General features: G+C 43.9%; 1 protein-coding gene across 1 annotated transcript in view; it reads right to left on the reverse strand.

Moving 5' to 3' along the window:
• Positions 1-528: 528 nt before the first annotated feature.
• Positions 529-14476, reverse strand: part of LOC310773854 (lysine-specific demethylase 6A-like) — a 115384-nt gene continuing 101436 nt past the window's right edge. The window contains exons 28-29 of the mRNA XM_083633836.1: positions 12187-12357; positions 529-1693 (exon numbers count right to left, since the gene is read on the reverse strand). Coding sequence (XP_083489962.1) covers positions 1664-1693; positions 12187-12357 — 201 coding nt within the window. The 3' untranslated portion in view covers positions 529-1663. The remainder of the gene's footprint in view (positions 1694-12186; positions 12358-14476) is intronic.

Consider the following 14476-nt stretch of genomic DNA (forward strand, 5'->3'; position numbering starts at 1 on the left):
TTTCCATGATTTTCAAATTTTTTGGAAAGGACTGTGTATATATATATGATTAACATCGGGTGAGATATGATTGCCAATATATCGTGCACCCCTAGTTTCTATGAAAGATCTTTAACAGTGTGGTCTATTTCTCCCCATGCCCCTTACATTTCCAAGAAGTCTTGAAACCGTCCTCCAGCGGAGGCAATCCTTGCATGGGTGCATTTGAGGACAGTAGACATTTCAAGTGGGACTAAAAATGAAGTAACTTCTGGACCTGGCATACAGTGTAGGATTCTGTGTGGGTGAGTCTACAGCTACATTGTCTGCTGGGTTTCAGGCTGTACTCGTACACGTCGGAGTCTGCGTCAATATGTTGCAATGTTTGTTTTGTTTAAATCCGACGGTAAGTTCTCCCACCTCTGATTCTGTGTAGAACGGCTGTAATGACAAATAAAAGCTGTCCAAAGAAATGACGTTAGTGAGTACTGTGGTATCTCAACATTCAACGCATGGATAATTTGACAACTTTGTGTTTATTGACTCATCATAAAACATTCTTCAAACAATAAAACAATTTTAAATGTCCGTTTCTGTACAATGCTTGCTAAGCAGTTTTATTCATATATAGAAAATGTAAGAGGAGTCGTGTTAAAATGACAAAACTCCTTCAAATTTAATGGCAGGTACTCTGGAAAAAATAACAGCATTCCATCAACAAATATTTTCAAGCAATAAATATGTATTTATAAATAGTGTAAATTTACATCAAGATTAGAAACATAACGAAACAAAATCACAAATTAAACTTTATTCCATAAGTCTATGTGCAACCCATTTTCTTTGTGACTTGGCTAGTATTTTTTTTTCCTAAGATTTTCATTTTTTTTAACCTAAGAAACCAAACTGAACGTCATAGTTTCCAAAAGAACGAGACAAAGATAAAACATTAAAGCAGTAAAAAAAAGAAAAGGAAAGGGAAAGGAAGAAGAAGAAAAAATAAATCATCTAAACTCTTCACATTACAAAGTTTTTTTGGGGGGAAATTTTGCTGTCCAAAGTCTTAAAATTACTATCTACCATAGAAAAAGACCAGTTAGGCTAGTGCTCCTTAGAAGGGACAAAAAAGAAAGAAAAATCCTGGAGAATAAAAAAAAAAGGGGGGGGAGGAGCCACGGGTTCATCCTGTTACCAGAATACAAAAAGAGGAGAGAGAGAGAGGTTGTCAAGTCAGTAGTCTTTTAAGGGTGGTGTTGCCAGTTGTGACAGTTAACAATTATCTACAAAACATTTTCATCACGCATTAATAACCCCACTCCTCCCCCGTTCCCGACCGTTTCTGATTAAGTCCTCCATTAAAATAGGGCAGAACCATTGTCACTAGAGGGGCGGGAGAAGAGAGAGAGTCCTGTATTGGGTTAGTGTGCTCGGTGGCGCCCCCCTCTGGGAGGGCCTGGCCGGCACTTCAAACAGGTTGCATAGACAGACAGACCAGCCATGTGGGAGGGGGCGGTGATGAGGGGGCGAGCAGACGGCCTTGGCTTTCCTGAATATCAGAAATGGTCCGTGTGTGTAGGTGTGGTTGTTGTTCCTTTGTTGGTTTCTTTGTCTTAATACAAGTTCCTGTAAAATGGGCTTGATGGCTCCACAGCAGAAGAAGAAACGGGGAGGGCGTCGTCTAATGTCAAGATGAAGCTGAATGAAGAGGAGGGGCCTGGGGACGAAGACGAGACAACACAATTAGTCTGGCAAATGTATTCACTGACTAATGGCCTATGCCCACCGGCTGCATTACGGCTCCGTGCAGCTGCCTGAACGCACCCACACTCATGTCATCAGTGGGTCGCACACGGGGTCCGACAAAAATAGAACATGTGCGTATTTTTTCCGTACCGCATGTATTGCCCATCTATTAACACGGACGAGATTCTGTTCCGGGCAGTTTTACCGGAGCCGTAACGCATCTGGTGTACATTGGGTTTAAGCATCTGTGGTTTTCCTACCTCTGCTCTGAGCTTAGGTTTCACTAGCCTGATAAGCCATCCTGGTCACGTGAACTCACATTCAGTGAGATCATTCTGTCCTCCAGCGCGCCCACAGTGAGATCAGCCTGTCCTCCAACGCGCCCACAGCGATTTCCAGAAATTACAAAGTGCACGGGCCAATCAGGGACCTGCCTCGTAGTCGACAACGTAACCGGCCAATCAGGCAAAACTGAATTTCGTCTCCCAAAGGAACAAGCAGGACCTTTTTAACGTTAGTAGAGCAAACACAACCATAAGTGCAGTTATTGTAGAAATAGACAAAATAGCAACAATTAAACAAGAACGACGAGTATGCACCAGCGGAGGTTCTCCGGGGAAAAGACATTTTCACCATTCTTTCGAGTGGATTTGGCAATGCTGATTGGCTGAAGCAGTTGTCTATCAAGGCAAGTACTCCCGCCCACTAAAATCGCTGTGGATGGCTGGGAGTCCAGACTGATATGTAGAGCGAAACACAATGTGAGATCACATGATCAGGATGGCTTTAACCAGGCTAAGGTTTCACACCAAAAGTTTGTTTAAAAGAATGACAACACAACTAAATGTTCATAAACATCTAATTACATAAGGCATGCAATGATCATGGGAAATGTACACTAGAGGAAGAAAGTAATTTTGATACAACTCTCAAAGACACTGGCATCCTCCAAAAGGCACTTCCAAAGTTTCCATTGGACAGTTTTTAGTATAAATCAAGGATAAATCAGCAACTTTGGTGATAGAGGGTGACAGAGGGATTAGGGATTAGGGTTAGGGTTTTCTTATCTAACCATGACCATAACAAACCCTAACCAAATTGTTCTACTTGCCTAAACCTAATGTTTTATAAAAATGTGTGTGGTTTGACCAGGAATCGAACCCCAGTCCTCAGATTGGAAGGCACGCAATCTTACCTATTAAGCCACAGGACCGAGCACACCCTGAGCGGCACTTTTTTCACACCCTAACCCTAATCTTAAACCACATTTGTTTACTTGCCACACATTTTCAGGAAGAAGCAGTTGCGGCGACCAATCAAATGAGTTCGGGACGTGGTTTTCTTACAGAATGGCTTCAGGAATAACTTGCACCATGTGCAACCGTGCACTTCCACCAGTAGGATACTGTAACGCCATCACTCAATTACCCAATTATAGCTATTAATTTGATGAAAAATAATTAAATATATACTGGTCATCACAGCTTATCGTACCAACATTTCTATTTTTCATATTCAAATGCATTTATTAAGGGTTGGGCTACGCTATTGAAAAATGCTAGCTTATCTGGGGAGACTCGTGGGTACCGAGAACCCATTCTCATTCAGATATCTCGGGCGAGAGGTCAAGGGATCCCTTTGAAAATGGTCATGCTAGGTTTTCCCTCGCCTAAACTTGGGAGTGTTAGCATGACACGCCTTAGATCTTCTAGTTTCATCTGATAGCAGAAACTTCAACTCTGTCTTTAAAACTAAGCCTGCTACAGCCATTTGATTTGTACCACTATGAAATCGGGAGATTACCGGGAGAAATTACCGATCCGGAGCACAGCGGGAGGAAGGGTTAAAAATAGGGAGACTCTCGTGAGTACTTGGCAGGTATGTGACATGCTTTCAGTTTCCCCTGTAAGCCCTCCCATTTTTTTTATTGGCTTGAGGGCCACAATGTGTGAGCCTGGGGGCCACCAGTTGCCCATGCCTTGTTCAAATGAATCATGGAGGTGAGCAACACCTGAAGTAGAAGTTTTCTGAAATGTTGATGTCCCCATCCTCACACAATGTGCAGCTTTATCTTCCAGTCTGATAGACGTGAGCACTGTGTGTGTCTAGTGACTTTAATGTGAAGTGGTCGTAGACCTCTTTCAGTCTGATAGACATGAGCACTGTGTGTGTCTGGTGACTTTAATGTGAAGTGGTCGTAGACCTCTTTCAGTCTGATAGCAGTGAGCACTGTGCGTGTCTGGTGACTTTAATGTGAAGTGGTCGTAGACCTCTTTCAGTCTGATAGACGTGAGCACTGTGTGTGTCTGGTGACTTTAATGTGAAGTGGTCGTAGACCTCTTTCAGTCTGATAGACGTGAGCACTGTGTGTGTCTGGTGACTTTAATGTGAAGTGGTCGTAGACCTCTTTCAGTCTGATAGCAGTGAGCACTGTGTGTGTCTGGTGACTTTAATGTGAAGTGGTCGTAGACCTCTTTCAGTCTGATAGCAGTGAGCACTGTGTGTCTGGTGACTTTAATGTGAAGTGGACGTAGACCTCTTTCAGTCTGATAGCAGTGAGCACTGTGTGTGTCTGGTGACTTTAATGTGAAGTGGTCGTAGACCTCTTTCAGTCTGATAGATGTGAGCACTGTGTGTCTGGTGACTTTAATGTGAAGTGGTCGTAGACCTCTTTCAGTCTGATAGATGTGAGCACTGTGTGTCTGGTGACTTTAATGTGAAGTGGTCGTAGACCTCTTTCAGTCTGATAGACGTGAGCACTGTGTGTGTCTGGTGACTTTAATGTCAAGTGGTCGTAGACCTCTTTCAGTCTGATAGATGTGAGCACTGTGTGTGTCTGGTGACTTTAATGTGAACTGGTCATAGACCTCTTTCAGTCTGATAGACGTGAGCACTGTGTGTGTCTGGTGACTTTAATGTGAAGTGGTCGTAGACCTCTTTCAGTCTGATAGATGTAAGCACTGTGTGTCTGAGGACTTACTAATGTGAACTGGTCGTAGACCTCTTTCAGTCTGATAGATGTGAGCACTGTGTGTGTCTGAGGACTTTAATGTGAAGTGGTCGTAGACCTCTTTAAGTCTGATAGACGTGAGCACTGTGTGTGTCTGAGGACTTACTAATGTGAACTGGTCGTAGACCTCTTTCAGTCTGATAGATGTGAGCACTGTGTGTGTCTGGTGACTTTAATGTCAAGTGGACGTAGACCTCTTTCAGTCTGATAGACGTGAGCACTGTGTGTGTCTGGTGACTTTAATGTCAAGTGGACGTAGACCTCTTTCAGTCTGATAGACGTGAGCACTGTGTGTGTCTGGTGACTTTAATGTGAACTGGTCGTAGACCTCTTTCAGTCTGATAGATGTGAGCACTGTGTGTGTCTGGTGACTTTAATGTCAAGTGGACGTAGACCTCTTTCAGTCTGATAGACGTGAGCAATGTGTGTGTCTGGTGACTTTAATGTCAAGTGGACGTAGACCTCTTTCAGTCTGATAGACGTGAGCAATGTGTGTGTCTGGTGACTTTAATGTCAAGTGGACGTAGACCTCTTTCAGTCTGATAGACGTGAGCAATGTGTGTGTCTGGTGACTTTAATGTCAAGTGGACGTAGACCTCTTTCAGTCTGATAGACGTGAGCACTATGTGTCTGGTGACTTTAATGTCAAGTGGACGTAGACCTCTTTCAGTCTGATAGACGTGAGCAATGTGTGTGTCTGGTGACTTTAATGTCAAGTGGACGTAGACCTCTTTCAGTCTGATAGACGTGAGCACTGTGTGTGTCTGGTGACTTTAATGTGAAGTGGTCGTAGACCTCTTTCAGTCTGATAGATGTAAGCACTGTGTGTCTGGTGACTTACTAATGTCAAGTGGACGTAGACCTCTTTCAGTCTGATAGACGTGAGCACTGTGTGTGTCTGGTGACTTTAATGTGAAGTGGTCGTAGACCTCTTTCAGTCTGATAGATGTAAGCACTGTGTGTCTGGTGACTTACTAATGTGAAGTGGTCGTAGACCTCTTTCAGTCTGATAGACATGAGCACTGTGTGTGTCTGGTGACTTTAATGTGAACTGGTCGTAGACCTCTTTCAGTCTGATAGATGTGAGCACTGTGTGTCTGAGGACTTACTAATGTGAACTGGTCGTAGACCTCTTTCAGTCTGATAGATGTGAGCACTGTGTGTCTGAGGACTTACTAATGTGAACTGGTCGTAGACCTCTTTCAGTCTGATAGATGTGAGCACTGTGTGTCTGAGGACTTACTAATGTGAACTGGTCGTAGACCTCTTTCAGTCTGATAGATGTGAGCACTGTGTGTCTGAAGACTTACTAATGTGAACTGGTCGTAGACCTCTTTCAGTCTGATAGATGTGAGCACTGTGTGTCTGAGGACTTACTAATGTGAACTGGTCGTAGACCTCTTTCAGTCTGATAGACGTGAGCACTATGTGTCTGGTGACTTTAATGTGAAGTGGTCATAGACCTCTTTCAGTCTGATAGATGTGAGCACTGTGTGTCTGAGGACTTACTAATGTGAACTGGTCGTAGACCTCTTTCAGTCTGATAGACGTGAGCACTGTGTGTCTGAGGACTTACTAATATGAACTGGTCGTAGACCTCTTTCAGTCTGATAGACGTGAGCACTGTGTGTCTGGTGACTTTAATGTGAAGTGGTCGTAGACCTCTTTCAGTCTGATAGACGTGAGCACTGTGTGTCTGAGGACTTACTAATGTGAACTGGTCGTAGACCTCTTTCAGTCTGATAGACGTGAGCACTGTGTGTCTGGTGACTTTAATATGAACTGGTCGTAGACCTCTTTCAGTCTGATAGACGTGAGCACTGTGTGTCTGAGGACTTACTAATGTGAACTGGTCGTAGACCTCTTTCAGTCTGATAGACGTGAGCACTGTGTGTCTGGTGACTTTAATGTGAAGTGGTCGTAGACCTCTTTCAGTCTGATAGACGTGAGCACTGTGTGTCTGAGGACTTACTAATGTGAACTGGTCGTAGACCTCTTTCAGTCTGATAGACGTGAGCACTGTGTGTCTGGTGACTTTAATGTGAACTGGTCGTAGACCTCTTTCAGTCTGATAGATGTGAGCACTGTGTGTCTGAGGACTTACTAATGTGAACTGGTCGTAGACCTCTTTCAGTCTGATAGACGTGAGCACTGTGTGTCTGAGGACTTACTAATGTGAACTGGTCGTAGACCTCTTTCAGTCTGATAGACGTGTGCACTGTGTGTCTGAGGACTTACTAATGTGAACTGGTCGTAGACCTCTTTCAGTCTGATAGACGTGTGCACTGTGTGTCTGAGGACTTACTAATGTGAACTGGTCGTAGACCTCTTTCAGTCTGATAGACGTGAGCACTGTGTGTCTGAGGACTTACTAATATGAACTGGTCGTAGACCTCTTTCAGTCTGATAGACGTGAGCACTGTGTGTCTGGTGACTTTAATGTGAAGTGGTCGTAGACCTCTTTCAGTCTGATAGACGTGAGCACTGTGTGTCTGAGGACTTACTAATGTGAACTGGTCGTAGACCTCTTTCAGTCTGATAGACGTGAGCACTGTGTGTCTGGTGACTTTAATATGAACTGGTCGTAGACCTCTTTCAGTCTGATAGACGTGAGCACTGTGTGTCTGAGGACTTACTAATGTGAACTGGTCGTAGACCTCTTTCAGTCTGATAGACGTGAGCACTGTGTGTCTGGTGACTTTAATGTGAAGTGGTCGTAGACCTCTTTCAGTCTGATAGACGTGAGCACTGTGTGTCTGAGGACTTACTAATGTGAACTGGTCGTAGACCTCTTTCAGTCTGATAGACGTGAGCACTGTGTGTCTGGTGACTTTAATGTGAACTGGTCGTAGACCTCTTTCAGTCTGATAGATGTGAGCACTGTGTGTCTGAGGACTTACTAATGTGAACTGGTCGTAGACCTCTTTCAGTCTGATAGACGTGAGCACTGTGTGTCTGAGGACTTACTAATGTGAACTGGTCGTAGACCTCTTTCAGTCTGATAGACGTGTGCACTGTGTGTCTGAGGACTTACTAATGTGAACTGGTCGTAGACCTCTTTCAGTCTGATAGACGTGTGCACTGTGTGTCTGAGGACTTACTAATGTGAACTGGTCGTAGACCTCTTTCAGTCTGATAGATGTGAGCACTGTGTGTGTCTGAGGACTTTAATGTGAAGTGGTCGTAGACCTCTTTAAGTCTGATAGACGTGAGCACTGTGTGTGTCTGAGGACTTACTAATGTGAACTGGTCGTAGACCTCTTTCAGTCTGATAGATGTGAGCACTGTGTGTGTCTGGTGACTTTAATGTCAAGTGGACGTAGACCTCTTTCAGTCTGATAGACGTGAGCACTGTGTGTGTCTGGTGACTTTAATGTCAAGTGGACGTAGACCTCTTTCAGTCTGATAGACGTGAGCACTGTGTGTGTCTGGTGACTTTAATGTGAACTGGTCGTAGACCTCTTTCAGTCTGATAGATGTGAGCACTGTGTGTGTCTGGTGACTTTAATGTCAAGTGGACGTAGACCTCTTTCAGTCTGATAGACGTGAGCAATGTGTGTGTCTGGTGACTTTAATGTCAAGTGGACGTAGACCTCTTTCAGTCTGATAGACGTGAGCAATGTGTGTGTCTGGTGACTTTAATGTCAAGTGGACGTAGACCTCTTTCAGTCTGATAGACGTGAGCAATGTGTGTGTCTGGTGACTTTAATGTCAAGTGGACGTAGACCTCTTTCAGTCTGATAGACGTGAGCAATGTGTGTGTCTGGTGACTTTAATGTCAACTGGTCGTAGACCTCTTTCAGTCTGATAGACGTGAGCACTATGTGTCTGGTGACTTTAATGTCAAGTGGACGTAGACCTCTTTCAGTCTGATAGACGTGAGCAATGTGTGTGTCTGGTGACTTTAACACATTCAGTGCCACAGCGCTTCAGTAAAATTGTCTGGAGCCTATGCCAGATTCACTTCCATTCAGTTGAAAACAGCTATAGAATTTTTTCTATTATGGCTATATTAACGGGGCTGGACTTTAATGAAACATTGAACACTCCTGCTTCTTCCAAAGAAGAAATTTTGTTTCTAGACAGTTCCATTATGAAATTACAGCCTCTCAAAAAAGTGCACTTTCAAGGGTTTTCTGTCGTTTTTTTTTTCTTTCCAAGATATAGCCCCTTTTATGAATACCTTTTGCACTCTAATTTCGAGCACATTCACTGACTCTGGCTGGTGTTTTCTGATGTGGTGGCGTGTGGTGTGGTTTCTGTGCAGCCACACACCCCTCTCCCCCCCCCCCCCCCTCTCCACCTCTGAGCTGCGGGCTCCTCCCACACGCACAGAGTTTGCTTTCTCGACTCCGTTTTTGCCCCGGACAGATCCCAGCTTTGCTGCGCGCATCATTTCCTTGATGGGCATCAAGGAAATGATGCGCGCTGGCAAACGCGACTGAACGAAAAGGCTTGGCCCGTTCGACTTCGGATGCTGGCTTTCTAGGAAATCGTGTGGAGATAGATAGAAGCATAAGAGCTCAGTTGTGAGCGCGGATGCAGCCGAGCCCACTCTCGCTGTAGACGGAGCAATATATACGGCTCTGGGTGAAGCATGCATCGGTTTCCACGGCTTTCTCCGCTGTCTCCTGTACAAAGTAAAGGATCTGAGGTGGGTGGAGCAGCTCCTGTGACGATGTTTAAGGTGGCGCCGTGTGATCCCTTGAAGGGATTCATGCTCACTGGCTGGGTACGACCTTAAACAGCAGAATTATGGAATAATATGAATTATGATTTTAGGACGTCCACAGACGTCCTTGGCACTGAACGTTACTTTTTTTTAGGACGTGCACAGACGTCCTTGGCACTGAATGTGTTAATGTCAAGTGGACGTAGACCTCTTTCAGTCTGATAGACGTGAGCACTGTGTGTGTCTGGTGACTTTAATGTGAAGTGGTCGTAGACCTCTTTCAGTCTGATAGATGTAAGCACTGTGTGTCTGGTGACTTACTAATGTCAAGTGGACGTAGACCTCTTTCAGTCTGATAGACGTGAGCACTGTGTGTGTCTGGTGACTTTAATGTGAAGTGGTCGTAGACCTCTTTCAGTCTGATAGATGTAAGCACTGTGTGTCTGGTGACTTACTAATGTGAAGTGGTCGTAGACCTCTTTCAGTCTGATAGACATGAGCACTGTGTGTGTCTGGTGACTTTAATGTGAACTGGTCGTAGACCTCTTTCAGTCTGATAGATGTGAGCACTGTGTGTCTGAGGACTTACTAATGTGAACTGGTCGTAGACCACTTTCAGTCTGATAGATGTGAGCACTGTGTGTCTGAGGACTTACTAATGTGAACTGGTCGTAGACCTCTTTCAGTCTGATAGATGTGAGCACTGTGTGTCTGAGGACTTACTAATGTGAACTGGTCGTAGACCTCTTTCAGTCTGATAGATGTGAGCACTGTGTGTCTGAAGACTTACTAATGTGAACTGGTCGTAGACCTCTTTCAGTCTGATAGATGTGAGCACTGTGTGTCTGAGGACTTACTAATGTGAACTGGTCGTAGACCTCTTTCAGTCTGATAGACGTGAGCACTATGTGTCTGGTGACTTTAATGTGAAGTGGTCATAGACCTCTTTCAGTCTGATAGATGTGAGCACTGTGTGTCTGAGGACTTACTAATGTGAACTGGTCGTAGACCTCTTTCAGTCTGATAGACGTGAGCACTGTGTGTCTGAGGACTTACTAATGTGAACTGGTCGTAGACCTCTTTCAGTCTGATAGACGTGAGCACTGTGTGTCTGGTGACTTTAATGTGAAGTGGTCGTAGACCTCTTTCAGTCTGATAGACGTGAGCACTGTGTGTCTGAGGACTTACTAATGTGAACTGGTCGTAGACCTCTTTCAGTCTGATAGACGTGAGCACTGTGTGTCTGGTGACTTTAATGTGAACTGGTCGTAGACCTCTTTCAGTCTGATAGATGTGAGCACTGTGTGTCTGAGGACTTACTAATGTGAACTGGTCGTAGACCTCTTTCAGTCTGATAGACGTGAGCACTGTGTGTCTGAGGACTTACTAATGTGAACTGGTCGTAGACCTCTTTCAGTCTGATAGACATGTGCACTGTGTGTCTGAGGACTTACTAATGTGAACTGGTCGTAGACCTCTTTCAGTCTGATAGACGTGTGCACTGTGTGTCTGAGGACTTACTAATGTGAACTGGTCGTAGACCTCTTTCAGTCTGATAGACGTGAGCACTGTGTGTCTGAGGACTTACTAATATGAACTGGTCGTAGACCTCTTTCAGTCTGATAGACGTGAGCACTGTGTGTCTGGTGACTTTAATGTGAAGTGGTCGTAGACCTCTTTCAGTCTGATAGACGTGAGCACTGTGTGTCTGAGGACTTACTAATGTGAACTGGTCGTAGACCTCTTTCAGTCTGATAGACGTGAGCACTGTGTGTCTGGTGACTTTAATATGAACTGGTCGTAGACCTCTTTCAGTCTGATAGACGTGAGCACTGTGTGTCTGAGGACTTACTAATGTGAACTGGTCGTAGACCTCTTTCAGTCTGATAGACGTGAGCACTGTGTGTCTGGTGACTTTAATGTGAAGTGGTCGTAGACCTCTTTCAGTCTGATAGACGTGAGCACTGTGTGTCTGAGGACTTACTAATGTGAACTGGTCGTAGACCTCTTTCAGTCTGATAGACGTGAGCACTGTGTGTCTGGTGACTTTAATGTGAACTGGTCGTAGACCTCTTTCAGTCTGATAGATGTGAGCACTGTGTGTCTGAGGACTTACTAATGTGAACTGGTCGTAGACCTCTTTCAGTCTGATAGACGTGAGCACTGTGTGTCTGAGGACTTACTAATGTGAACTGGTCGTAGACCTCTTTCAGTCTGATAGACGTGTGCACTGTGTGTCTGAGGACTTACTAATGTGAACTGGTCGTAGACCTCTTTCAGTCTGATAGACGTGAGCACTGTGTGTCTGAGGACTTACTAATGTGAACTGGTCGTAGACCTCTTTCAGTCTGATAGATGTGAGCACTGTGTGTCTGGTGACTTTAATGTGAAGTGGTCGTAGACCTCTTTCAGTCTGATAGATGTGAGCACTGTGTGTCTGGTGACTTTAATGTGAACTGGTCGTAGACCTCTTTCAGTCTGATAGATGTGAGCACTGTGTGTCTGAGGACTTACTAATGTGAACTGGTCGTAGACCTCTTTCAGTCTGATAGACGTGTGCACTGTGTGTCTGAGGACTTACTAATGTGAACTGGTCGTAGACCTCTTTCAGTCTGATAGACGTGTGCACTGTGTGTCTGAGGACTTACTAATGTGAACTGGTCGTAGACCTCTTTCAGTCTGATAGATGTGAGCACTGTGTGTCTGAGGACTTACTAATGTGAACTGGTCGTAGACCTCTTTCAGTCTGATAGATGTGAGCACTGTGTGTCTGAGGACTTACTAATGTGAACTGGTCGTAGATCTGCATGAGGTCGTCCATCCTGTGCTGCTCCAGCACCACAAAGCTGTCTAGCGCCGCGCTGCCTTTCCTGGCACAGTCCTGACAGTGAACCACGTACTGCTTCCTGGACAGCAGCTCGCTGCGCACAAACAGCAGGTTGAACACCTCCACCTGCAAAACACACACACACACACACAGGTAAGGGGTGGCACAACGTCTGAGCGACTCTATGCACTTAATAGTTACTGCAATAGTTAGATATTCTGTGCAGTCCCACTGCACATATGTGTGACAGGGACTGGTGTTGTGGATAAGTAGGCCAAGGTTATTTTTATACTATTTTTTATTTAACAGTTTATGAAAGTGCAGATTGTAAGCTTTCAAATGATGTGTCATACATTGAAATATGAAAATGGTTGAAGAAGCATATTTGAATGTTCGTACTCCTAAAGGAGCAGAGCTTCTGTACGCCTGAAAAGGTGAGACGGTGACAAAATCAGACTTAAATGAAATGGACTCCCCCCGCACACATTCAGAAAAAAGAATAACGTTTTCGTACGCAGATCTTCACCGCATTCTTTTTTTGTTCGTACTCCTAAAAGCATCATTGAGAGAAAATCGCCCTGAAAGTTGGTGAACAAGCTTAGTTTGCCCTGAACAAGATTAGTTTGCTAACACATTATTAAAAGTTAGTGATCCAAAAACTGTTATCTTGAGTGCGTTCTTCAACATCTGAACTTGCGTAATACAGGGGGAAAAGTGAACGTTTTCCTCTCTCCAAAAAACCTTCTATCTTGATTTGTGCGATTTCACGGCTGCTTACTTGTTTCTTGTCACATAATGGCAATAACATTTAAACCTAAATATACTTGTGATTTTATCTGAATGTGATCTTAGCTCCCTGGCATCCTCAGTGATCGACTGCTTTCACCTCCTCTGTGGACAGTTTCTATTATACAGCAGGCCCGGCGCCACGAGGGGGCCTCAGGGGGCTTAGCCCCCTCAGTTCAATTTTCGGCCCCCTCACTTGAAAAAAAAAAAAAAAAAAAAAAACATTTTTTTTTTTTTTTTTAAAGAACAGTTCATCTATAAAGGCCAGTTAGGCAATGTTTGTACCTGACATGTTTAGGCTGCTGTTTCTGCAGTCTTCATCAAATTTGATCAGTTTAAGTTGATGTAGGCTACCCCCTGTAAACATAGCTCTGTTGTTTCAGAATTGGCAGGGAAGCGCTATTTGCTGTGCTTTGGTTGTCACAAGGTGTCAGAGATGTAGCTATTTATTAAATTTGAACCTATGAAGCCTTGAACCTCTATTAATGCCTTAATCTGCTGCTGTGAAATGTCAAATGTTTTATTTGATTTTGAATTAGTAGGGTCATCTGTGGCACTTCCGTGACCGTGGAGAGCGAAGGTCCGTTTCTCAATGGATTTGTCATCTAGGAGGGTTAATAAACAAATTTAGCCGGGGTGTATTTTTAAAAAAGGCGGGGAAAATATTTGAGAGACCAAAATCCAAAATGTCTGCCGTGGAAATTAACTTTTTAATGCTTTGACCTACAATGATGCACAATACATGGTTTCAGAGCTTATTCTGGTCAAGGAATACATATTTGGTGTTTATATAATGATTTGACCTATTTTTGACCTTCAAATCCAAGATGGCTGCCAATTTTGAGGCAGTGTTTTCAAAATCGTCATAGAGCCTTCATATTAGGCTTGAATGACAGGTCTTCTCATGATGAGTTGAATAATATACAGTATAAGTACACAGAAGTAATCTCGGAGGTCAATAAAGTCAATGTTTGTGTGTAAACAACAGTTGCTGATTTGCGGTTTCCCATTAAAAAGGGTAGGCTACTGAGAATATGGTGTCCAGTTCATCCCATCACATTTTCATAATGAACCAAAAACAATTTTGCACTATAGCCTAACATAAAATAGTATTCTGTATGCAAAGCTAGCAAGGTTAGTTGCTTGAGCTGAATTTAAAGGTCAACTCAAAACAAACAATGAAATTAACTTTGAAATTAAAACTGAATCCTAGGCTACTAAATTTCATCAGCACACAGTAAAGGAAACTTGTCTTTGAACTCAGCTGACTGTCTAGTCATAATCCCTGTTGTGCAATGTCCCTTTTCAGGGAAGTTTTTGTTTTTGTTAAGAGTATGGACTTTTAATCTTGACCTTGTTGGTAGGGAACGGCCCTTTTCCAGTCAAGCATTTTCAGATTAGCTCAGTCAGTCTGTGAAGCAGTCAGTGTCAGCACTTGCATGAGCTCGCTTTTTCTCTA

This window comes from Poromitra crassiceps, assembly GCF_964638095.1.
Source record: "Poromitra crassiceps genome assembly, chromosome: 3".
In the NCBI taxonomy this organism is placed as follows: domain Eukaryota; kingdom Metazoa; phylum Chordata; class Actinopteri; order Beryciformes; family Melamphaidae; genus Poromitra; species Poromitra crassiceps.